Here is a 25764-nt window from a genome sequence, read left to right on the forward strand (position 1 = left end):
AATCAAATCCAAACTCCGATGTTCGGTCGCTTTGTGACTGCTCCATTGAAAACAATGGAAATAATTAATTTAAACTTGTTGAAAAGTAAATCCAGACCCACACAACTGTGGAAATGTTACTACCAGCTGGAGATGCAGTGTGTCCATCAGTGATACCTAGCAAGGGGGGATGCACGACTTTGCAGATCTCTGTGCAGCTGACAACATTGAAAGACATGAAATCTGATTCTGAGAGTGCAATATTTTTCTCTCTAAAGTGCAAAGGAGCAAAATAGAATGATCTATATTTTCCTTTGTTTTTGTACGCTATAAAGAATCTTCACATTGGAACAAGTTGGATGGCACAGTGGTTAGCACTGCTGCCTCACAGCGCCAGGGGACCCGGCTTCGATCACTGTGTGGCGTTTGCACATTCACCCTGTGTCTGCATGAGTTTCCCACAGTCCATACTAAATTCTCCCTCAGTGTAACCGAGCAGGCACCAGAGTGTGGTGACTAGGGGATTTTCGTTGTAACTTCATTACAGTGTTAATGTAAGCCTACTCTTGACTAATAAATAAACTACTTTTAAAGTTGATATTTTCTGAGTCCTAGATGGCAATTATTCTGAAAATGCAATTTTTGGGAAGTATACATTCTGGTAACTGTGTTCCTTGAATTATTGATTTGATTGGAGAGGAAGGAATGTGAAGATGTTTTTCTCTGCGTCACACTTTTTATTGATGCACCGATCTTTAAAAACTATCAGGCTTTTTGTCAGCAGAGCCGAATTAATTAGAAAGGCTTTCAAATTACTTGGCTTGACGTGTTAAAACTTACACATGTACATAATGTTAACTAGGGCAAAAAATGCTGCCTTTGAGGTTGACACAGTGAAGGGTGGTGTTTTTATTCCTGATGGTGATGCATCAGCTTTGTTTTTTAGAGGGGCCACAGATAGATGACTTTTCCCTTCAGGCCTCCAACACTTAAAGGCCAAGGGGATGATTGAATCAAGCCTGCTTATTCAGGTTCAGAGCTCCTATTCACGTCAGACAATGCGACTTGTTTGATGAATGCTTTTTAAATTCAGATTAGAGAAAGAAAGCCTTTGCAAATTGAATGAAGTGAACATTTTGGAACTATATATAAACATTTAGCTGACACATCTCCAAGGGGGAGATTTTATAGAAAAGTTCATGGTTTGGAAAGAAAGGACTGAAGCAGCGATGTGGCAAAGGTTCCTGGAAATGTTAAGTCTACCGCTCACTTGGTGCGAGGAAAGAGCTTAGTTTGTAAAACCAGCCACTGTGCGTCAAAACAAGCAGAGGTGTGAGCGGGGCTGACTTTATTTGACCGAAACGCAATTCCTGAACTTCCAAGCTAAAACAAAACTCTCGGAAACTAAAGCAGAGTTTGCAAACAGAGTAAATCATCCAACAGGCGTGAAAGTCAAAAGACCACTGCAAACTACACAAGTGGCGTTTGTCCTTCCAGAGTTTGGTTTTCGCATTTGGAAAGATTCTGAAGTTAGAGGATAAGTTATGTTTTTCAGTGATTAACGTGTGCATGAATTAGAATCATAAAATCCCTACAGTGCAGAAGGAGGCCATTTGGCCCATTAAGTCTGCACCGACCACAATCCCACCCAGGTCCTATCCCCACAACTCCATGCATTTACCCTAGCTAGTCCACCTGACACTAAGGGCCAATTTAGCATGGCCAATCCATCTAACCCGCACATCTTTGGACTGTGGGAGGAAACCGGAGGAAACCCACGCAGACACGGGAAGAATGTGCACATTCCACACAGATAGTGACCCAAGCTGGGAATCGAACCTGGATGTTTTTGTCAATACAATTTCATAATGGCAATCAAACTTAACCAAATTTGAGTCTATACTGCAACTTCTGGACAGTGCCCATGCAAGGGTGACATGGTGTCACAGTGCTGCTTCACAGCGCCAGGGACCCGGCTTGGGTCACTGTCTGTGTTGGAGTTTGCACGTTTTCCCTGTGCTGTGTGGGTTTCCTCCAGGTGCTTCAGTTTCCTCCCAATCTCCAGAGATGTATGGGTTAGGTAGATAGGCCATGCTAAATTGCTCCTTAGTGCCAGGGGGACCAGCTAGGATAAATGCTTGAGGTTATGGGGATAGCACCTGGATGGGATTGTGGTCAGTGCAGACTCGATGTGCCAAATGGCCTCTTCCTGCACTGTAGGGATTCTATGATTCTAATTCATGCACATGTTAATCACTGAAAAACATAAATTATCCTCTAACTTCAGAATCTTTCCAAATCTGAAAGAAGTGCTGGTCAGGTGCATTGACCCAAACAGGTGCTGGAGTGTGGTGACTAGGGGATTTTCACAATAACTTCATTACAGTATTAATGTAAGCCTTACTTGTGACTAATAAATAAACTTTAATTTATTAACAAGTGCAAACAAAAACTTTGCATCATATGTGATAGAAAACTCTTGATTAGATCATTGAATCCCAACAGTGCAGCAGAAAGCCATTTGGCCCATCAAGCCTGCACTGTTGGCACACTCACCCAGGTCCTATCCCTGTAACCCCATGTATTTACTCTGCTTGTCCCCCTGAAGCTAAGGGGCAACTTAGCATGGCCAATCCACCTACCTCGCACATCTTTGGAGATGTTTTGAGATTGGCACTTATTGATCTGAAACCATGTAAATCAAATCTTACCACATTGCTATTCCATGGAGGTTCAAGACCAGTAAATCAAACCGAGTTGGATTGTCACACCACACCTACTTTGTTTCATGGAAACCTTCTCAGTCCTGTGTTGCCCAACTTTCTGACTCGTGTGTGCAGTGAGACCCTGAAGCCTTCAGTCGAGCACTGGAGAATCAATGGAAGGCGACCACACCTCTTTGTCATTAACAGGCAGGTGGGTTGTGGTGAGACGTTCAGATTGTGCAGGCCCAGGTTGGAGAGGGTGAGGGGTAATGGGGTCAATTGGTGTTAGTCCCATGGTGCTGGAGAGGGTAGTGATGCTCGATGGTTGGGGCAAGCAGGTCCCCTATGGGTTCGGAGATTGGGGTTGGTGGGGATGTGGGGGTGTGAGTGTGGGTCTGTACAGCAGTTACCCAGAGGCTAGGTGGATTTAATTCTTCTAACTTTTTCTGTGCAAACCTTGCCTGGGAATTTCTGAAGTTGGGGGGTATGGGGAGTGGGAGGTGCTCAGCCTTTCTTTGGGGTACCCACAGCCACCCAGATACTGGAGCTTTGGGCATTTTTTTTTGTTCTGGGCTAGGGAGTCACCATTCCCTTTAGATTTTAATGCACCTTAAGTAAGTATGAAGCATTGGATCATCTTGAGATTTAAATAATTGCTGTTCACTAAAGAATAAATGCACTTGCGTTTTTGTAATGGATTATTGCATCTCGAGAAACATTTTAAATAGCTTCATGTAAGTTGCTTCAACTTGCTGACAATTTACGTTGTGTGCATTTGGCAATGTCTCAAATGGTTACTAAATGAATTGTTGATCTGTTTTTGGTGTTAGTGATTTGAGAATGGCTCTGGGTAAATATTCTTCTTTCACTTAAATAATGGCATAGAGTTTTTGACGTATCCATTAAATGGTAAATATCTCCATGTGTTCTGTGGAGAAGACATCAACAGCAAGCTCTCCCTAAACAGCAATAAAATTTATCAAATATTATCTAACTAAGATTAAACTGTTAAATTAACTGTGCAGCTGAAAGCAAATGAATTCCTAGCAATAGATGCTACTTATCTTGAAAATCTGAGAGATGAGGACTAGGCTCTGAAATATTGATAGTAACAAGGATGGAGTTGGTTACCAATCACACTGTGTCGAGTTTGCACATTCTCACTGTGTCTGCATGGGTTTCCTCCGAGTGTTCCGGTTTCCTCCCACAGTCTGAAAGACATGCTGGTTAGCTGCATTGACCTGAACAGGCACCGGAATGTGGCGACTCGGGGAATTTCACAGTACTTCGTTGCCGTATTAATGTAAGCCTTACTTATGACGAATAAATAAACTTTAACTTTTTACTTTAAGTAACAAGTCCCGGTAGATTGGAACTAGGCTTATTTTCAAAAGGGGAATGGTATTAGCCCAAGAAACTGAATATCAATCAGTTTTACATGAATAGTGGGTGAGATAATGGAATAGATTTTCAGGAATAGCTACTATGAATTACAGAGTAAACAAAAACCAACGTTGATTAGGTTCAGATCCTGTCTGGCAAAACCGTGTAGTCATGGTTATTGCTGTTTCTCAGCATGGTACTACAGCTGGTACATGAGGTCTCAGTAGATCCTGAATTTAGGTGGGTGGTACAAAAAGGAGGGCAAGGCGCTGAAGGAAAACCACTGCAGCCAAGAGAATTGGGGGAAATCCAAGTCCTGAGTAATAGAGAAAATCAGTCTGAGAAAGATATAAAGAGAGAAGAGCAACAATGGAGGAAGCTATCGGGGGATTTGGTCACCATCCAGATCCCGCAATTGCTTTCTGGATAATAACTTGTGGCTTGGCCGTCTTTGAGGTGTTGGTGAAGATCATATTACCAGAGGCCTCTAATTGACCACTGGTATTCCTTTCCCCCTGCCAAGGCGATGGAGCAAGGAGCTGGTTAGTAAATGGGTTTGTGATAGCCAGAAAATAGGGGCAAGCACATATGGGCCTGAAAGATCGTTTTCTTTCCCTATGTATGTAGACTTGAAGATTTTCTTTTATAAGAGTGTAACTGAGATGGGATGGAGGCCTGAACTTTCCTTTTACATTAAGGTCATCATCTTATATTTATTGGTGCTGTCTTAATCCATTTGCTGCTTGACTTGGGCTGACATCTACATAATTTACCGCTAGGTGCTGTGGAATTGAAAATCTGATTCAGGTTTCCTGGAGATGTTTAAACTGCGAATTGAACGTTCTGGCTGAGTTGAACGAAGTACTGTTGCGGGACCCTTAATCTGAAATGAGTTGGTTCTGACAGGACCCAATTTTAACTCTGCAAAGTGAGGGGATTTTGAACTAGTTAAAATTGGGCCTAATTGTCAAAGAAAAACACAAATGTTCCACGTCCCAGCACTGGCATCTCTCCCTCCTTGAAGAAAGCACTTGCTATAAACGCTTCTGGTGCGTGCTACGTCTTAATTGTCTTTGTTACACAGACATTGTAATCACCTCCATACTTTGCCTATACTCACTTGCATTTGTATACAGAACACAAAGGAAAACAATAGGCAAACTTGGTTGAGATCTGAAATCTCCACTTCCTGCTTTTCATTTATTCTGAGTGTGCCCTCCAGCACTGTGATCGTTAGTATGAGTCAGAGCTTTTCCATTATTCTTGGCATGGGTGAAACCTTTCAAAAGCCGATCAAAGTTCAGAGACAGATACCCTTTGGATTGGGAAGCGAAGTAAAATGTGTGTTTACAGGAAATTAAGAACATGAATAAAGATGTGCAGGTTAGGTTGATTGACCATGCTTAATTGCCACTTAGTGTCCCAAGATGTGTGGGTCAGGGGGGATTGGTGGGTTAAGTATGTGGGGATATGGAGATGGGGCCTGGATAAGATGCTCTGATGGAGAGTTGGTGCAGACTTGATGGGTTGAATGGCCTCCTTTGGCTCTGTAGGGATTCTGTAAGAAAACGTTTTTGTCTTAATGGCTCTGTGAATGCATGGAGTTTCATCATTGTTGACCAAATAAGAAAATTTACATCTAGTGGCAAACGTCCACCACAGACAGAATTGTGAAGTGCCTCGATTGCAAATGATGAATTATAGTTGATTTTAAAAAGGGACTTCTTGAAGTGGAACGGGAGAAGGACCTTTACTGAAAGACTCGGTCCTTCTCCCGTTCCACTTCAAGAAGTCCCTTCAGATTAAGGGTCCTGCAACGGTACTTCGTTCAACTCAGCCAGAACGTTCAATTCCCAGTTTAAGCTTGTCCAAGAAACCTGAATCAAATTTTCAATTCCACGGCACCTAAGCAGCAAAGAGGGAGGGATGTCAGTGCATCGTAGCAGCTGATAACAGATAAATCCAAATGTTGGAAAGTACGTTCTCATTGTGTCTATTAATTTTTCATTTAATTTTGAGTTGTCCCCAGTTACTGAGCGCCAGACGGTGCAATCTCAAAAGGCCACATTTGATCTGGCACCAGACCTTTACCCTTGGTTGAGACTGCTGGTTAAAGGAATGTTTAGCTTGGCTCAGTAAAGTTGACATTCAGAAGGTCCTGTTACAATGGTATATGTTGGTCTCGACTGCTTGATAGTAGATTACTCCACTGATTTGACTATGGCACCATCTGCTGCCTGTGTTGAGAACTGCAAGTTTTAGTGTAGGGGTGGAGATAATTTCTTGCCCAAATTGATTTAGTTCTTCAGCATTAGTGCGCAACTGTCAGCTCCTGATGTATAGAGCTTTTTGATTAACAATTTCAAACTTTAAAGCCTTCTGATGCAGTAATTCTTCCCATTGTCCTGGCTAATATTTACCGCTCAATCACGAAAACCAGATTATCTGATCATCATCACATTGCTGTTTGTGTAAATTTGCGAGGGCCAAATACATTACAACACTGACTACACATCTGAAATACTTAATTGTCAATTGATTTAGGACATCCTGCAATTGTGAAAGACAAAAATCATTATTTCTTCTTTCTTTGTTCAGTTGTTTACAGCAGAAATATTTTGTTTTGTTTTACTTGTATTGCACGGACCCACCCTCCACTGGTCTTACCTGAACTTGCTGGGCCGGACTGGTTGCATTGGATCAACTTAATGTGTTTTTACAGCAATGTTTTTTAATTGTTTTTTCTTAAAGTCAAAGAATTCTTTATATACCATCTTGTGCCCCGCATAAACTCACTAGAGGCTGGTCTGGAAAATGGGCAGCAGGTCTTCTGCAAATGTGGAGAAGACAGATTTCTGCTTTCCAAGTCTGTTTTCGATGGTTGTAAAGATAAAGGGTAGTACAGGGCAACCCAAAGTTAAAGTTTTTGAAGTTTATTTATTAGTGTTGCAAGTAGGCTTACATCAACACCGCAATGAAGATACTGTGAAAGTCCCCTAACCCCCACACTCCAACCCCTGTTTGAGTACACTGAGGGAGAATAGAGAATGCGCCTAACCAGCACGTCCTGAAGAGGAAACCGGAGCACCCAGAGGAAACCCATGCAAACACGGCGAGAATGTGCAGACATTGCAGAGACAGTGACTCAAGCTGAGAATCGAACCCGGATCCCTGGCAGTGAGAGGCAGCAGAGCTAACCACTGTGTCAGCATGCCCCCCCCATAAACAGGTCTATAGACCTGTAGACACATGTTCGCTTGGTGCCTCTGTCTCAAGACTCAGGTTAAAAAGTACTGAAAATGTTACAACTCCTTTAGATGGTTTTACATTGAGGTTTTCTTTGACTTTCATAGTTTACCTGGTTCCAAACCATGTATAATTAATGTCATTGTTGTTATAAATACTAATGCAAGTGCCTTGCCTGTTTTATAACAAAAACTCAATTCTTTACATAGAGGTTGAATTTCTGTTTGGGATTGTTACTGTTGCTATATTTTTGATATCATGTATTGCAATGTGACACTTCAGTCTTCAGTTGTTCTCCTTAGCCGGGCACGCACTTGGAGTGAGCTTGTGATCAACGCTAAGCAATGAGACTGATTGAAAAGGCAATTTGTTTTAGTGGTTATCATTCAAAATGCTGTGAAGGGCTGGACTGGTTGTATTGAGTCAGCTTAATGTGTTTTCACAGCAACAGTTTTAATTAACTTTTTTTAAAAGTCAAAGAATTCTTTATAAACCGTCTTGGGCCTCTTGTAAACTCACTAGAGGCTGGTTTGGAAAGTGGGCAGCAGGTCTTCTGCAAATGTGAGGAAGGCAGATTTCTCACAAGATGGTATATAAAGAGTTCTTTGACTTTTTTAAAAAAATTATTTAGCCTTAGCAGGAGAACACAGCTTGTTCTGCTTATATCTTCAAATGTCATAAACGAGAAGAAAATACAATGATGATATCTACTCAAAAGCAACCCATTTGTTGACTCTGTCTGCGGTTCCCGCTGCCTCAGAAAAACAGCCAGCATAATTAAGGACCCCACCAAGCCCGGACATTCTCTCTTCCAGCTTCTTCCATTGAGAAAAAGATACAAAATCTGAGGTCACGTACCAGCTAACCCAAGACAGCTTCTTCAATGCTGCCATCAGACTTTTGAATGGAACTACATTAAGCTCATTTTTCTCTACACCCTAGTTATGACTGTAACACTATATTTTGCACCCTCTCCTTTCCTTCTCCCCAGTGTACTCGATGAACAATATGTTTTATCTGTGTAGCCAACAAGAAACAATACTTTTCACTTATCCCAATATATGTGACAGTAGTAAATCAAATCAAAAATACTGCAACCAGTTAGCAGTGACTGAAAGAATGTTTATCTACTTAGAAGAACATTAACGCATAATGTTACTTACGTGACTAGCTTCAAAAGGAGTTTATTTTGCTCCTTTTTTTCTCTTTTTTGTTTCTGGTGCATTCAGGGTACATAAGTCATTTTCTAAATCTTTGCTCAAGTGGCTGGAGTTGATTTGTGAATATTGGCATTGTCAGCAGGCATTTCAGCTGTGGAGTACAGTAGAGGTGTCGCTGACCCTTTCGAAATAGTCCTTATACGGTTTACAATTCGTCGTGCCAATTCCTGCTGGAAATCTGTAGTGATCAATTTTCCTTTGTCTTAACCAGGGTACAGTAAGAAGTCTCACAACATCAGGTTAAAGTCCAACAGGTTTATTTGGAATCACAAGTTTTCGGAGTGATGAAGGAACAGCGCCCCACTCACCTGATGAGGGAGCAGTGCTCCGAAAGCTCGTGATTCCAAGTAAACCTGTTGGACTTCAATCTAGTGTTGTGAGACTTCTTACTGTGCCCACACCAGCATCTCCACATCCTAACCAGGGTACTGGAGTCACTTGTGGAATCCCTATGTCTGCTTAGGTTGAGATCATGATGTGGATATGCTGGCGTTGGACTGGGGTAAACACAGTAAAAAGTCTGACAACACCAGGTTTCAGTCCAACCGATTTCAGTCCAAATAAATCGGTTGGACTGAAACCTGGTGTTGTCAGACTTTTTACTAGGTTGAGATCAAGCAACTCAACCCCAATCAAGGAACAAACATGAGCCCTTCTTGGTGCATGACAATCAGAGCTTTATACTTTAGCCAGGGGGAACAATTTTAACTGAATCTTGGGTTAGTTTTGGAGAATATTTTGGTCTCACTAAATTTAATTAGATTTTTTTTTGCCACTGATATATTTTCAAAGCTGTAGACCCATTATTATTTGTTTGTATTTTGTTGACAGTGTTTCTCAGTGAAAGAACAGGTAAGTTGGCGAGGGTGAAGAAGGAATGAGAGTATGCCTACTGCAGAACCACAGAAGACTGTCATTTTTCCATTACACTCGCTTTCTATAATCAACAAAGCATCATTAACATTAAAACTGCTTTTAAAAATCATCTATTCTGCTTCCTGTGATTTGTATCGGAGTTAAGTGGGAAACTGAAACTTGTTGCAATGCAGCTGATCGGTAGCAGAATAAATGCCATTAATATCTTCCAAAGGGCTGTCCAGGGAATTTTGGACTGTGATGATATCCACTGTTAAAGCTTTTAAGATATTAAGACATCACAATAGTAGCTGTTGGGAGTTGGGCCAAAATGAATAGATTTAATTGTCTTTGGTTATTTGCAGGTTATGAGGGAAAATGGCTCGTCTGAGATTTTAAATAAACTATATGATACTGCCATGGACAAATTAGAAGGTTTAAAGAAAGACTACGATGCACTAAGAAAACGGTACAACGAGAAGATTGCCAATCATAACACTGACCTCAGCCGTCTGGAGCGGATGGAAGAAGAGAATCGGCGCTTTCAGAAACAGAATGAGATGCTGATGAAGCAGACAGATGCTGCTGTTGTGGAGAAAACATCAATTCAGCAGCAGTATTTATCTACATTAAAGAGGTGAAGAACTAACCTGACACAACAGTTATTGTATACACCCCTCCCAAAAAGCAATGCGATATGAAAAAGGTAGCATATTAATCCTTTTTGAATGGCACAATTATAAAATCATAGAAACCGTACAGTGCAGAAGGAGTCCATTCGGCCCATCGAGTCTGCACCGATCACGATCCCATCCGGACCCTACCTCCCCATCCCTACACATTCACCCACCAATCTCTCAAACCTACACGACAAAGGGAAACCCTTTGACAACCTGGCTTTTCAAATCACATTTGACATTATATTTTTAAAATTCTGAATTTCATGAAGGGAGGGTAGTTTCAGAGATCACGTTATGTAATGAAATAGGCGAGCGTAACAGTTGGATCGTTTTTACTCATTTTTTGTCTAACAGGCCAACTAGAATCACAGAATCCCTACAGTGCAGAAGAAGGCATTCAGTCCATCAAGCCTGCACCAATAACAATCCCACTTAGGCCCTACTCCCATAACCCCATGTATTTACCCTGTTAATCCCCTGACACAAAGGGTCAATTTGGCATGGCTAATCAACCTAACTGTCACATCTTTGCATAGAGTTTTAGGACAGTAATGAAAATCCTATGACTTATACACTTATGATTGAACTAAATTGTGGTCTTTCAAGCTTCCAATATATATCACACCCTTCATCTCATTTTTTTTAATAAACTTATGAATATTTTCTTCAAACCTCCTGTATTCCACATGCAACTGATCTACCAGTCTTCTACTTCAGAAGCAGTCTTCAATTTGATGACAAAAAGACAATTTTTCAAAAGTGTAAACTAAATATGAATTGAGTGACATCAATATACATTACTATAGATTTGGTTCATATAGTAAAGCCCAAAGGGAAGTTCTAATTTCGAGTTGTGGTAAATGGCACACATGATATCAATGATTGGTGATGTGCAGGTTCTCAGTATTTAACACAACTGAGTTCTCAATCTAGGATATGTTGCTCCAGTGAGGGATAGAGCAAAAGCTCACACTATTGCTTAGAGTGAAGGAGAGAAAATTTCCCACTAAGGTGGAAGTTAGAATAGAATAGATTCCCGACAGTGCAGAAGGAGGCCATTTGGCCCATTGAGTCTGTATCGACCACAGTCCTACCCAGGCCCTATTCCTGTAAGCCCACATATTTACCCTACTAGTCCCCTGATGCAAAGTGGCAATTTAGCATGGCCATTCAACCTAACTTGCACATGTGGGAAGAAACTGGAGCAGCTGGAGGAAACCCACTTAGACTTGGGGAGAATGTGCAAAACTCCACACAGTGACCTAAGGCCGGAATTGAATCCAGGTCCCTGGCGCTGTGAGGCAGCAGTACTAGCCACCGTACCGTCCAACCTGTGTACAGGTTCCAGTAAATGCTGAATAAATGGATGTGTGGGCTGAAGAGACCAGATTTCAGAGATTGTTCACCCTGTAACTGATCCTGTCTTTTTTAAGTAGAGTGACAAGCATTTTGTGAAAATCAACTTGAAAACCACTCGTCTGTACCTGGTCATCAAATGTGATTGCAATAAGAATGCTGTCTCTGAGAGTATTCATCTGTCTAGTCTATTTCTTCACAAGTATTTTATCAGTAATTATTGTGTTTGGACGTTAAGTGATGGGAAAGGCGGAGACCATGATTTAAAAGATGAAATACTCAAATGATTATCATTCTGAAATTTTTGTGTTTCCATTGAACCAGCTAAAAACATTGTTGTTTGAAATGCTTAAGAAAAAGTAGAGAATAATATGCAGAATCATAGAATCCCTACAGCACAGAAGGAGGCCATTCAACCCATCGAGTCTCAATCCCACCCAGGCCCTACTCTTATAACCCCATACATTTACGCCACTAATACCCCTGACACTTGGGTCAATTTAGCATGGCCAGTCAATCTAACCCGCACATCTTTAGACTGTGGGAGGAAACAGGAGCACTCAGAGAAAACCCATGTGTTTTAGTAAAATGATCTTCATGATAGTTTTAATTGGGAAAAAAAAATTTAAGTTTGTCTACTTTGACTTTGTTTCTGAAGGTATGATTCAATCCAGCATGAGTTAAGTAAAACAACGGTACAGAACAAAGAGCTCCAGAGGGAAATGGATCGGTTACAAACTGAGGTGACTCGATACAAGACATTACAGCTGAAGGCAGTAAAGGATGCAGAGAAATACAAGGAAGAGAGGGATACAGTGCTGAATGAATACCGCCTGGTCATGAGCGAAAGAGACCAGGTACACAAAGAGATTGACAAGTTACAGACTGAACTAGAATTGGCACAGGGTCATCTAAAGAACACCTCATCAGAAAGAAAAGTGGCTGGTGAAGAACTTGAAGCTCTTCGACAGGTAAGGTTAAACAGGATATCCTTTTAACGCTCTGCAAAATTTATGTCAACGCCTCTAAGCTGTGGAAATCCTTACTTCCTATGGTGCAGTTTTTCTACGATCCACATGCCTTCATGGAGGTTTCTGTATGTAAGAGAAACATTGTGATATTTTCCTGTTTCCTCCTTCTTCTCATCAATGCTACCCATTCTAAGTGGAGGTTTCAAAATGAACATGTGGCAGCTTACTCAGATTTCTGGATGGCCAAGAAAAGCCACTTTCTCTTTTCATCAATTCCCATGATTAGCAGCTGTGGTCCAGCAATTTTTTTTCAATAAAACCTTCCATTTGTTTTCAAGAAAGAAAATGAGATAAAGCAGCTTGTGAAGAGACAACTTAAAATGAAAGTGGCATCCTTATATTCACAATCCCTGAACAAGAACATTGCAGATTCAGACATGAGCAATCTTGCATTCCCAAGAATACTGACTTTTTGGCCTCTCCACAATTATAATTTAGGTGGAATATAGTCTTTTTAAAATAGACTGTACGGTATAATACAGTACTCCATTCAATATTGTTGAGAACTGTCTGAACGAACAGTTGAAACTAACAATTACAGTATTATTTATAAGTTGTGTAGTGTGCTTTATCTTAGCCTGAAGCTCATTGTGATTGATGTATAAAACACAGCAGAAAAAACTAAAAGCATCTAATTAGAGCCATTTAAAATTTGAAATTATTTTAGGTACTTACAACATCCAGTTCCCAAATTCAGCCTTGTGATATTAGAGCTCTGATTCAAGGGAAAACAAATGCATTATTTTCAGAGTGCTACTTGCAGCCTAGCAAAGGCCATTATTAACACGTGGTTATGAATCGTTCCATTGACAATTACTGTGGTTTTGCAAGAAAGGTGTTTAGTTGGGAGTTTGGAGAAGTGTGTACAAATATTTGCTGTTTTACTGAACCAACAAATTTCTCACAGCAGTATCACGTAACTTCCATTCTTCGTCACCTCACAAAAATAACATAGCCTTGAAGCACATGCATTGGTGGGGAGGTCATTGTGAACTGCAATGCCTGTGGAATAGATCACCAGCCTATTTTAGGAGATGCCTGATTTTATTTCCATTGAAATGAGTGAGATGAAAATTAGATGGGTTTTGTCAATTCCCAAATAACAAAGCTGAAAACCACTCAATTTTATTTGCATTGGCACTCCAGCCCCATCTCTTGCTCCCCGACCAAGCATTTTGACACATGCAATTTGGAGATTTTGCTATTTGCATTCAGGGAGTTTTCATTTGTGCTGGAGGAAGACTTGAGGGCTGGTCTGAGGCCTAGGATCTACTCGTACTTGCTCTGAGCTAGTAAGAATTTCATGCCACAGTGCTGATGAGATCATTTATTTAATTATTTTGCTGCAGTTGTTCAAAGTTCCATGTGTTACCTGCATCATTCAAAGTCATTGAAGTCTTTAAGATGTAGTAGGGTTTGAGTGAATCTCTGTAACATACATGGGATTGGATCTTGCTGGAGTGAGGAATCTTATGGCACAGCTTGTTAGTTCAACATTTTTCTACTCCCTTCAGCTCAAATTTGTTTTTGACTTGCTCGAAGTGTGAACTGATATCGTTGTGACAGGGCAACGTTCTGCCTCAACCTCTGGACTGGGTGGCACGGACAAGTTGGGCCAAAGAGCCTGTTTCCATGCTGTGAGCCTCTATGACTCTAATAAATGGGGCGGCGAGTGCACACAATGTCTGCTAGACTAATGTAATTTATGAGATGGGGAAGAAACAGGAATGACAAAGGAGAATCAATTATAATCAGATCAGATACAGAATGAAAGATAGAGATGGAAAGAAAAATTGAGTTATGAGAGAGAGAAAAGGAACAAAGGAAAAGTTTGACAATTTAAAAGACTCTAACAATGATTGAACACATGTAAGGGTAAGATTGAATGTTTTAAATTGTCTCTTTCTAAGCCAGCAAGGTTAAATGGTTGTATTTTTAAAAATCTCATCAATAAAGCACTTAATGCTCTTTATCTTCCAGCCTTAACTTTCTGTGACAATTTTAATGGACGATTGATGGGCAGACCCAGAAAGTTCTTCAAATAACAGGGAGGCCAAGGGCGAGATGCTGTTTGTGCAAAGCAAACAACAGAGTGGCGTAAATCAATCAGCAAGTTCAGGAAATTCACAACTCGGGGCGTACCTCTTAATCCCCGAACTCGATGGCCGATTTGCACATTAATAATGGCTTCCGGCAAGGTCCATCCCAATGAGCTGAAGTTATGGAATACATTCTATTCTAGTTTTATTTTATGATGGCGATGGGTGTTACAAAGAACAATACAGCACAGGAACAGGCCCTTCGGCTTTCCAAGCCTGCACCAATCATATGCTCCTAACTAGACCACACATTTGTATCCCTCTATTCCTAGCCTGTTCATGTGGCTATCTAGATAAGTCTTAAATGATCCTAGCGTGTCTGCCTCAACCACCTTGCTTGGCAGTGCATTCCGGACCCCACCACCCACTATGTAAAATACATCCCCCGCGTATCTGTATTGAGCCTTTCCACCACCCCTCCCTTACCTTGAACTTGTGACCCCTTGTGTTTGTCATTTCCGACCTGGGAGAAAGCTTCCAACTGTTCATCCTACCTATGCCCTTCATAATTTTATAAATTTCTATTAGGTCACCCCTCAACTTCTGTCCTTCCAGGGAGAACAACCCTAGTTTACTCAATCTCACCTCATGTCTAAGACCATCCATACCAGGCAACATCTTGGTTAGCTTTTTCTGCACTCTCTGTAAAGCTTCCATGTCCTTCTGGTAGTGTGGCGACCAGAGTTGTATGCAGCATTCCATCGGTGACCTAACCAACATTCTATACAACTGCAACATCATATGCCAACTTTTATACTCTGTGCCCTGTCCAATAATGGCAAGCATGCCGTATGTCTTCTTCACCACCTTATCCGCCTGTGTTGCCACCTTTAAGGGTCTGTGGACTTGCACACTCAGATTCCTCCGTGTGTCTATACTTCTGATGGTTCTGCCATTTATTGTATAGCACCCCCCACATTAGGTCTACCAAAATGCATCATTTTGCATTTATCTGGATTAAATTCCATCTGCCATTTCTCTGCCCAATTTTCCAGCCTACCTATATCCTGCTGTATTCTCTGACAATGTTCATCACTACCTGCAACTCCAGCAACCTTTGTGAAGTCCGAAAACTTACTAATCAGACCAGCAAACCAGAATGAGTGGCAGACATGTATGGCTATGTTTCATGATGCAGGCTGTAGTGAAGGACTTTTCTTGTCTGGAGGTTACAAAGGAGTGTGTTATTTTGTATCTTTAGGTCACAATGGCTGGGCAGGTTTGCAGCATATTGCCCTATTCAATATAAAGCCGTCAAGCAGCTTGAAGAAGTTCCACCTCAATGTAATAAAATTGTTAGATTGATATTTCTTATCATTGAATATTTCAATATTCAAACCACTTGATGGCATTGTCTTGAAATATGGTGCTTGGTCACAAATTGGGGATTTAAAAGAAATGCTACAATTGAATGTTGATCAAAGGATTAAAATAAATGGTTTTGAAGTAAAATAAGAGATGGCAGGATGACACATGCCCTGAATCCCCTGTGCGACACAGTAGTAAAAATGGGGACTTGGTCACAAACTTCTGTGTGGTATTGACAGAGCTGAGGCAAGGATGAGAAAAATTCCTGTCATTGACCATGGATAGGACCAGTCACTGTGCATTCACCAGCAGTTTGATGGTGCAGAAGCACCTAACTCACCTGCCCCCTCAACCGAGGGGTACACACAAGCGGAAGCTGTGAAATTGAAGGCAATTACCTCTTGATAAAATGGAAATAATGAAAGAGAATAAAAATAAAACAAGGTCATCAGGACTAATGGGGAGAAATATTAAAAAAAGTTGGTGTTTCACAAAGCTTTCAGAGTGGTTGGACATTTCAATATCTGGAATTAAGAAACTACTGATGACCATGAAACTATTGTCAATTGTCAGGAAAACCCATCTGGTTGACTAGTGAATAGGGAAGGAAATCTGCTGTCCTTACATGGCCCGGCTTACATGTAACTCCAGACCAAAAATAACGTGGTTGACTCTCAACTGCCCTCGGGCAACTAGGCATGGGCAATAAATGCTGGCCAGCCAGCGACGCTGATGTCCCATCAATTAATAAAATAAATCACCTTGCATTTTTAAATGTTTGCAGGCGTTAATTGTCAAACTCCTTCAATAATACATTTTGATTCATGTCTCTTTTGAGAAAGGGAGTAAACTATTCCCATTTTTACATAAACAACTAAATCAACTAAAGTAGTCTCAAAATTGTTGCAGTGTGCATTGTCTGAAAATACAACTGTATTTGATTCAAGGTGGGAGCAACATGCAAGACAGTGTTTTTACTGTGTTGGATGAAAACAGTGATGTGATTTGTGTGTTGCGACTAAATTTCAGGAGCTACATTCTGCGTTGGTAGAACGAGATCATGCTATCTGTGAGAGGAATGAACTGCTGGACAAATACTGCCATGAAGTGAAGGACAAAGCAGAAGCTCAAAAGGAGCTTGATCAGGCTTGTAAGGATATTGAGACTGTGAAAGAAGAGAGAGATGTTGCTAGGAAGGAAAGAACAGAAGCTATCATCCAGAGAGATCAGTTGCTGCGGGAGTACTACCAGGCCCGACAGGTGAATTTTGCCCTTGTATGGAGTTGTTTCATTCATTGCTATCTATAATGCATTTCCTTTTAATCCTGAGTGCCCCATTGCATTTTTTTTGCACATCAGAAAAACTAGCTTGTTTCAAATGTTACCTTTCCAAAGGAGAAACTGAACTCTGGTAAATCATTAAATGGACGCAATGTATTGCTGGTTTCTTAGCATTGGAATTTGCCTTTCAGGATAAGTAAAATTCTGAAGTATAATTAGAATATTGGCTATCACCAATATTCTTTTCCATTGTACCCCATTCTGCCAAGAGCATCAGGGAGCTGCTTCCTATCAAGTGCTTGGGGAAAGGGACCAGCTCAGCAAGCGTCTCAATTTATTCATTACCTTTTTACATAAAACCCATCAAAAAAATGTTGTCCTCCTCGGGTTACAATTGAACTGATGGCCACCAGGAAATTTTGTCCACAGTCAAATTGGAAATGACAAAAATGAACAAATAAAGTAAGTTTTATCTTTTCCTTTGTTGAGTTATTGACCACTCAGTGAGTCATGATGTGGAGATGTCGGTGTTGGATTGGGGTAAGCACAGTAAGAAGTCTCACAACACCAGGTTAAAGTCCAACAAGTTTATTTGGTAGCATAAGCCACAAGCTTTCAGAGCACTGCTCCTTCATCAGGTGATGAGTACAGCACAGGAATAGGCCCTTCGACCCTCCTAGTCTGCATCAAACATGATGCCTGCCTAAACTAAAGCTGTATGCACCTACAGAGTCCTATCTTTCCATTCCCATCCTATTCATGTATTCGTCTAGTTGCCCCTTTCGTACTTGCTCCCACCACTTCCCTAGGCAGCATGTTCCAGACATTCACCACCCTCTGTGTAAAAAAACAACTTGCCTTGCACATCTCCTCTAAACTTTTCCCCACACACCTTAAACCTATCTCCCCTAGTACTTGATTTTCCTACCCTAGGGAAGAGTATCTAACTATCCACTCTGTCCATGCCATTCATAATCTTGTAGACTTCTATCAGGTCACCCTTCAACCTCCTTTATTCCAGTGAGAACAAACCAAGTTTATCCAACCTCTCCTCATAGCTAATATCCTCCAGACCAGGCAACGTCCAGGTAAACCTCTTCTGTATCCTCTTCAATGGGACCTTTTCCTGTAAAATTTGCCTGCCATGTTCCCTACAACAGTAACTATGCTTCTGAAATGCTTCATTGTACTGAGGCTACGAAAGGCTCTAAATATATGCAAGTCTTACTTTGCAGTAAGGAAGTCAAGTACGATAGGAACCGATGGCAGACAGACAGCCCCCAAAGCTCTGAAATAATCTTGGCTTGGAGGTGTTTGCTTTAGAAATTTTAGTGCAGATGAGAAACTGAAAGCTTGAAATATTTACTGTACTGCATTTCATTGTAGAAATAATATACATGAGGAACATAATACTTAATGTGACAAATTACTGTGGGAATTTACAGTGCTAGAACTTGTCACAAAAGAAAACTCTCAACTTCAGAGTTGGCATGTACTGTCACTGCTTAAGGAGGGTGCTGTTGTAAAATTCCAGGATGGAATATTATCTCTTTCCAAAGTCCCCTTCCCTGAATCTTTGGCGTTGGCATTATCTTCATTGGCTGGTGTCTCTGGTCATTTTTGGATGAAAGATACTTGCTGAGGTTGCCTTCTTCCAGCCCGTGGTTCTGGGCAGTAGTGCGATGTGTCCATGTCCGTCTGTGCCGGACACAACTTGAAAGCTTCAGATTCCCTCTAAAGACTGTTTCCAAGCATTGTTGGTTCTGACAGCAGCAGTTTTGTCCTTCATATGATGACATTGAGTTTTACCAAAAGATTGACATCTGCAACCTCTGAAGAACAATGATAGCGGATGATACTTCTGTCTCCTCTTGACCCTCTTCAGAACACCCTCCAGAAATTGTTATATTAAAGGAAGAAGGAAGGTACCTCAAATATTCCTGCTATGAAGGCATTCATTTGTTTGTTGTGCAGGAGAAACACCCATTGTGAAGATGATCTTGGCTGGAACTCGCTGCTTCATTGAGTAATGCCTCTTATGGGAGAAGTTCAGGATTCAGCTATTCTGTAAACAGCCAGGCATTATGCGCTCATTAGACTGGGCAGTACATTCTAGAACTCTTTGTCCTCTGAGCAATTTCCAGTCTTTATTAACTGTAGCTTATATGTCCAACTTGTCATGCAACATGGAAGGATTATACGATGGTGATGGTTGTGCTTGCACCCCAATGTGATGATTCTGCACATGCAGTGTTTTGATGGGTAGCCCTTTCTAGAATAGGTTCATACCATTACTAGTCATCGAATCTTTTGGTGAAGGCCTTTCTTTTAATGGACAACCAGAACTTCTCCAGGAGAACTGGCACCACAGCCCTTTTTTGATCTGTCCTGGACTTCCAATGAATTCACATTTCTATTCAATCTTGTTTAAGTTCCGAAGTTTTTCTGCTGACAGATGGGTCAGTTAAGGAGCATGGCCTTTTTCTCTGATGCGCGCACTATAGGAATAGTGCCATTGCCAGCTTTGCCTGTTGCACAGTTTTTCACAGCTTTCTAATCACCATGAGTTAAGATCATTTTACTGCAGCACTTCTCTATTTTACTATCGTCCCGATCCTATTCTGGCATGGTGGCCACTCTGAAACCGAAGTAAGATGTACCACCTTCTGCCACTCATCATGCTCAAATTTGTTTGTCTGCTGAAAGAGCACTGCTTTTATTTTTCCCTTATGCTTGCCACCTGTCAGGGGTATAGATAAGGGCGATGAAAGTGTGGAATGCATATCGACAATCTGTTGCCCTGGCTTCACAGAAGGAGGTAGATACTTAGCCATGGTCCATGGAGAACCGTAGACATCTCGCTTCCGTAGAGAGAAAGGGCAATTAGGGCTGGGCAATAAATGCTGGCATACAATAATTGGCACTCTATGACTGGAAAGTATGCGACACCTGTGTCCCATGAATGAATGAAAAAAGACGTGCGGAGCTGTCCTCCATGAACTACAGCAGAATCCTGCTGAGTATTTGTGGCACCTTCTAATTTTAGTCCAGATTTCTGTACATGCAGCTTTTCATTTTAATTATCCTGTCCATTGTCTTCAAGTGGCAACAGTATGAACATATCCTGTAGCTTAAAAACAAAAGTAAATACATAGAGTGACACTATTCAATTATTTAAAATTGCATTGTTCTATTTTAAGAAATAAGCAACTTCTGAGTGTGTTCAGTAAACATGAGTTCATCAAATGCTGTTTGCATTCACCACTCATTGTTTAAAAGTAGGTTAGATCAATCAATAATTATTTGCAGTCGTTAAAGAACACAGAATACTTCAAGCGCTCACTGGTTGTAACAGTCGAAGGTGTGCCTGAACGGTATTACAAATTCTCCCTAAACTCAGCCAAAACTGAAACAAGCCCAATTGAAATCCTTTTTCCTTATTTTATTTTGCCTTTGATGCATCTGGGTCTTACTGTGTACAAATTGGTTACAATGTTTATGGAGTAAAACTGCAGTTTTACTCCAAAAATAATTGATTGGAGATAAAGCACTTGGGGAGTTCCTGAAATGCCAATTTTTGTTTTGTTTCTTGGCTAAATATTGCATCGGTTCGTGCAACACTAACATTTGAAAACTATGTAAATTAACAAGGGCAGTAATAGCGATCATCAAAATTATCAAAACAAAGAGTGACTGAGTAAAAGTATCTTGTACTTATTGAAATTGATTTCCTTTACAATAGATTTACTTTTCATTTTAAAAAAATCTGAACATCTGGCACATCCTCGAATCTAGCACTGAATAACTCTTTTCTACTTTTTGACCCATTTTCTGTACAAATGTGATCTATTTTTAAGTGATTTGTTTTTCAATATTGATTCTCAATAATAGTTTTAGATCACTGATAACATTTTCAAAGCAGCACAAATTGTTTAGTGTTTGAATTTACAGAAGCAAGATTCAGCTACGTTGGACATGGAAAGGGCCAGTAAGGAAATCGAGATGCTTCGGAAACAGTGTGATGCAATGTCCCAGGAATTGAAGGAAGGCATACAGGAGGCAGAAGTAGCTAAACGTAGGCGAGACTGGGCATTTCAAGAACGAGATAAGATAGTTGCAGAAAGAGAAAGCATTCGGTGAGTGCACCTGTTAAGACATTTGCTACCAGTTTACTTATCTTCTCTAACAGTTCAAGATTTCCATCTTTCTTTTGAGAAGGCAGTAACATGTCCTGTATAGAGGTCTAGTTATGCTGGACAAAGCCTTCAAATCAGATCTTTGGTCTGCGAATCATCAGGGACTGAACACATGGTCCAAGATGGGCATTGGGACCCTGTGGAAGTCACACATGATGACTCTATGGGAATTGCCCTGGAAGTTTTAACGTCAGTCAGGCACTCCCCCAGTTCCCAGGATCTTCCAAAAGTGTTTTCAACTGGTCTAGAATCTGAGACTGTGGACAGTTCCGCCATCCTTACCTGGGAAATGTTAGACTAATTCTAGTCAAAAACCTGGATAACCAACCCCCTGACTAACCCTGCTGACAAATCCTCACTGCTCCTGACACAACCTGACCATCCCCCAGATCCAATGTGACAGTCCTTACTCTGCCAACCCTGACCCATCTATCTACTCAGCCACCCTGTTCGTATCATCCACCAGCCTATCCAGTTACCCCACTTCGCTTACCCACCCTACCAATTACATTCACACGAGGCAGCTGGTGCTGTTAAAAGGGATTTCTGGGCTGATTCTCTTCACAGCTTTCTCCACGATTCCTGCACTAAGGGAGTTATTCGACATAGTGAATCAGAAGTCTGGCTTTTTAAATGTGTCCTTGCTGACCTTTTGGTCTGTACGCTTCAACTATTCACTTTGCTGAGGAGGGTAAAGCTACTTAATTAGATATAGATATTTAAATACTTCCTATTGAAAATAGTTTGTTAGGTGAGATAAATCTTGTTAGAAGACATGTTAGTTCAGCCCCTGCAGCACTGACATAGATATAATTGACTAAATAACAGATTTCTAACTTTCTCTATATTATAAAGTCACTTTGGCCTTTTGGTCACGAGTTCAGAGTACATGGTAGCCATTACTTTCTCGTATTTCTCTTGCTCTTTCTCTCCTTTTTTTACTCTTTGGCAACTCGCTTCTCCCATCCCTCCATCCAATTCTCTTCCTCCTCATACTCTGCTGCTCCCTCTTGTTTTTCTCTCTCTACTTAACTGTTAGCTCTGCCACCCCTACTTATTTCCTCTCAATCAATCACTCACTGAGTCATACTCACTCATTCGCACATAGTTATCTTACTTAGTTAGATGTTGCTTATTGCCACGTAGTCAGCAAACCTCTGCAATCTTCAAATGGATTTTCGTGGTGAAGCTATTTCGTGACAGTGTCCACTGTGGTTTAACTTCTTCATTACCACTTTAGAATGTTCATAGAATCCCTGCAGTGCAGGAGAGGCCATTCAGCCCATCGAGTCTGCACTGACTCTCTGAAAGTGTATCTGACCTGTGTCCGTAACCCCACAAATTTCCCATGGCTAATTCACCTAATCTACACATCTTGGGACACTAAGGAGCAATTTAGCATGGCCAAGCCTTCTAACCTGAACATCTTTGGAGTGTGGGAGGAAACTGGAGCATCTGGAGGAAACTCACACAAACAGGGGGAGAAGGTGCAAACACCAACACAGGCAGCTATCCAAGGCTGGAATTGAACCAGAGTCCCTGGCGCTGTGAGGCAGCATTGCTCACCACTGTGCCACCGTGCCGCCCTTACAATGTCACAATATTATTTTCCCCAGTGTATGAAGGAGGGGGTTCTGATAATGGGGGCTGAACAATTCTTTCGGACAGCAGATTGTTCAAAAGGTGTTTGTATGTAGCCAAAACTGTGACAAAGTTTTCTGTAAGTTTTGATTCAGCTCATCCAGAATGCTTAACATTTTTTTGTGTAGAACCCTATGTGATAACTTACGGCGGGAGAGGGACAGAGCCGTGAGTGACCTGGCTGAAGCTCTACGGGATCTGGATGACATGATGAAACAAAAGAATGATGCTATACGTGAACTGAAGGAACTGAAGTGAGTAGTGATGCCTTCACCTTGAAATCAGATTGCATTGATGCCAACCTGTTCTAAGTTTCATTTTATGAATGATGCGAAGGCAGAAGATGGTTAAACAAACATTCTGAGCTGTAGCTAAAGATGTGTTTGGTTTTTAATTAACCTTTTTTTTTGCCTCATGCTAGAGAAGTGATCAACTGCAGTGTCCCAAACTATGTCTGAATAATTTTTCAGTTGCCTTAGAATACTATATTTGGCACTCTATGTCTGGGAAGTATACAGGTTTGTGTCTCTGCAATAATATTAAATTTGCTGATGGAGCCATTATCTTAAAGTTAAAAGTTTATTGATTAGTCACAAGTAAGGCTTCCATTAACACTGCAATGAAGTTACTGAGAAATTCCCCTAGTCACCACACTCCAGCACCTGGTTGGGTCAATGCAGCTAACCAGCACACCTTTCAGACAGTGGGAGGAAACTGGAATACCTGGAGGAGACATGGGGAGAAAGTGCAAACTCCACACAGACAGTGACCCAAGCCAGGATTCGAACCCAGGTCCCTCATGCTGTGAGGCAGCAGTGCTAACCACTGTACTGCCCCTAAGTCAACATAGCAGCTCTCCAGCTCTAAGACTTGACAACTCTCCAGATCAGCTGTCCAGTTGGCGGCAATTAATTAACAGGGTGTACCTCTTTTGAGGGTTAACAAAACACAATGCACAGTTTAGCTTTAAATATTTATTGGAACTGAGCTATATTTTGGAAGTACACCTCAGGAGAAATATACCCTTTTAAATTATTGATCGAAAGAATCGATGCAGCATAAATTCAGGAAAAGTTAACAAGCTAAAGCCTTTGCTACATAATTGTTGAAAAGTTCAGAGAATGATACTACACAGGAGGCCATTTGTCCTATCATGCCTCTGCTGCCTCTTTGGCAAAGCTATTCAATTAATCCCCCTCTCCTGCTCTTTCCTCATATCCAGTTTTTGTTTTACGTTGCCGTTGCATTTTTGTCCACCACCGTTTCGTGCAGTGCACTCCTTCAACTCTCCGCAATGGAATTTGAGGATTCTCAAGATCAGGTTCTTTGACTCAATGCCATAACACACAAGTTTTAAAACTTGCAAGAGATTCACTCAAAAACACTGGCTAAATTTAAGCCTTTCAATTGTCTTCTGGAGTCAGAAATGATCCTAGTAGTTTATTCAATATTGTTTCGAGTGTGGGGCGATGAAATTAGTATGACAATGTAGTACACTGGTAAAATGTATCTTGTCTGGAAGGTTTTAATATAATTAATCTGAAGGCCGTGAAGCCCCGTTCATCATTTGCTCCATAAAGCAGTGGATGTACTTTAGTGATGTTCGCAAGAGGATCTTTCCCGGTCCACCAGGAGAAAGTGAAATTTAAAAGGTAGCCTTTGACAAATATTCAGCATTTAAACATACACCCAATATCCATTTTCTGGCAATTAAATGCTTGTTCTTAAATCTTTGAGAGAAATCAAATGTATTTTTTTACAATTCAAGACAATGTTGGTCATGTATTTTATTAAAGTGTTTATAGGATCCCTACAGTGCAGATGGAGACCATTTGGCCCATTGAGTTTGCACCAACTCTGACAGCATCTTACCCGGGCCCACCCCTGCCTCATCCCCATAACCCTATCTATTTACCCTGCTAATCCCCCTAACCTACACACCTTGAAACAACACTGAGGGGCAATTTAGCATGGTGAATCCACCTAACCTGCACATTTTTGGAGTATGGGAGGAAATCAGAGCACCCGGAGGAAACCCATGCAGACACGGAGAATGTGCAAACTCCACACAGACAATCACCAAGGCTGGAATTGAACCTGGGTCCCTGGCGTTGAGGCAGCAGTGCTAACCACTGTGCCACCGTGCTGCCTGATTATAGATGAATAAAGCATCTCTCTCAGAAATAGTTCCATTTTTTGAAAAAAAAACCTGAAATACAATGTTACTATTGCAAGTTTTATATTCTGCGTGTTGCGTTTTGGCAATAGCAATATTTAATGTGAACTATTCATTGTGTACCAAAATGAAACCTTGTGTGGTACAGTTTAATTCAGCTTTAAACTTGTTGCAGATTATACTATTCCGTTAGGATTAAATAAGGATTTATTTGAAATAAACCTTTTTAACTTAATAACCCAGAAGCTAAAGTAACAGCTACATCCTGCTGGATATAAAAGATCAGTATTTTAAGCCTTTACATTGTTTTTATGTAATTCTGCATAACTCAGAGGAAGATTAAGATTTCAGTTATGCTCATTGTCATTTATTTGCATGCCTGGTATTTCATTATATTGATAGTTTAGTGTTCAGTATAAATTTCTTGACAGTGATCTTGAAATACATTGATTTTAAAGAAACTATTGTATTTACGAACCTGGAAACATTTTTTAAAAAGTACGCAAGCATAATTTATGTCCACAGGCTTTTGGTTTCCCATCCCCCTGCCTATACATCTTGTAATTTCCTTTATCAGAAAAGTTCATCCTGTAAAGGATTCAGTGGCA

At 40.9% G+C, this 25764-nt stretch overlaps 1 protein-coding gene across 10 annotated transcripts in view; it reads left to right on the forward strand.

The window, feature by feature from the left end:
• The window catches only part of dlg5a (discs, large homolog 5a (Drosophila)), a 183879-nt gene that overhangs the window by 101731 nt on the left and 56384 nt on the right, over positions 1–25764 (forward strand). For 7 of the 10 annotated variants that reach the window (XM_080215948.1, XM_080215955.1, XM_080215951.1 and 4 more), the window contains exons 8-12: positions 9754–10025; positions 12083–12395; positions 16892–17122; positions 21080–21279; positions 23109–23234. In XM_080215948.1, the coding sequence (XP_080072074.1) occupies positions 9754–10025; positions 12083–12395; positions 16892–17122; positions 21080–21279; positions 23109–23234 (1142 nt within the window). The remainder of the gene's footprint in view (positions 1–9753; positions 10026–12082; positions 12396–16891; positions 17123–21079; positions 21280–23108; positions 23235–25764) is intronic. The other 3 variants (XM_080215953.1, XM_080215956.1, XM_080215957.1) reach the window with 3 other exon arrangements.

This window comes from Carcharhinus amblyrhynchos, chromosome 31 (assembly GCF_965287045.1).
Source record: "Carcharhinus amblyrhynchos chromosome 31, sCarAmb.v2.hapA, whole genome shotgun sequence".
NCBI classification, from domain to species: Eukaryota; Metazoa; Chordata; class Chondrichthyes; order Carcharhiniformes; family Carcharhinidae; genus Carcharhinus; species Carcharhinus amblyrhynchos.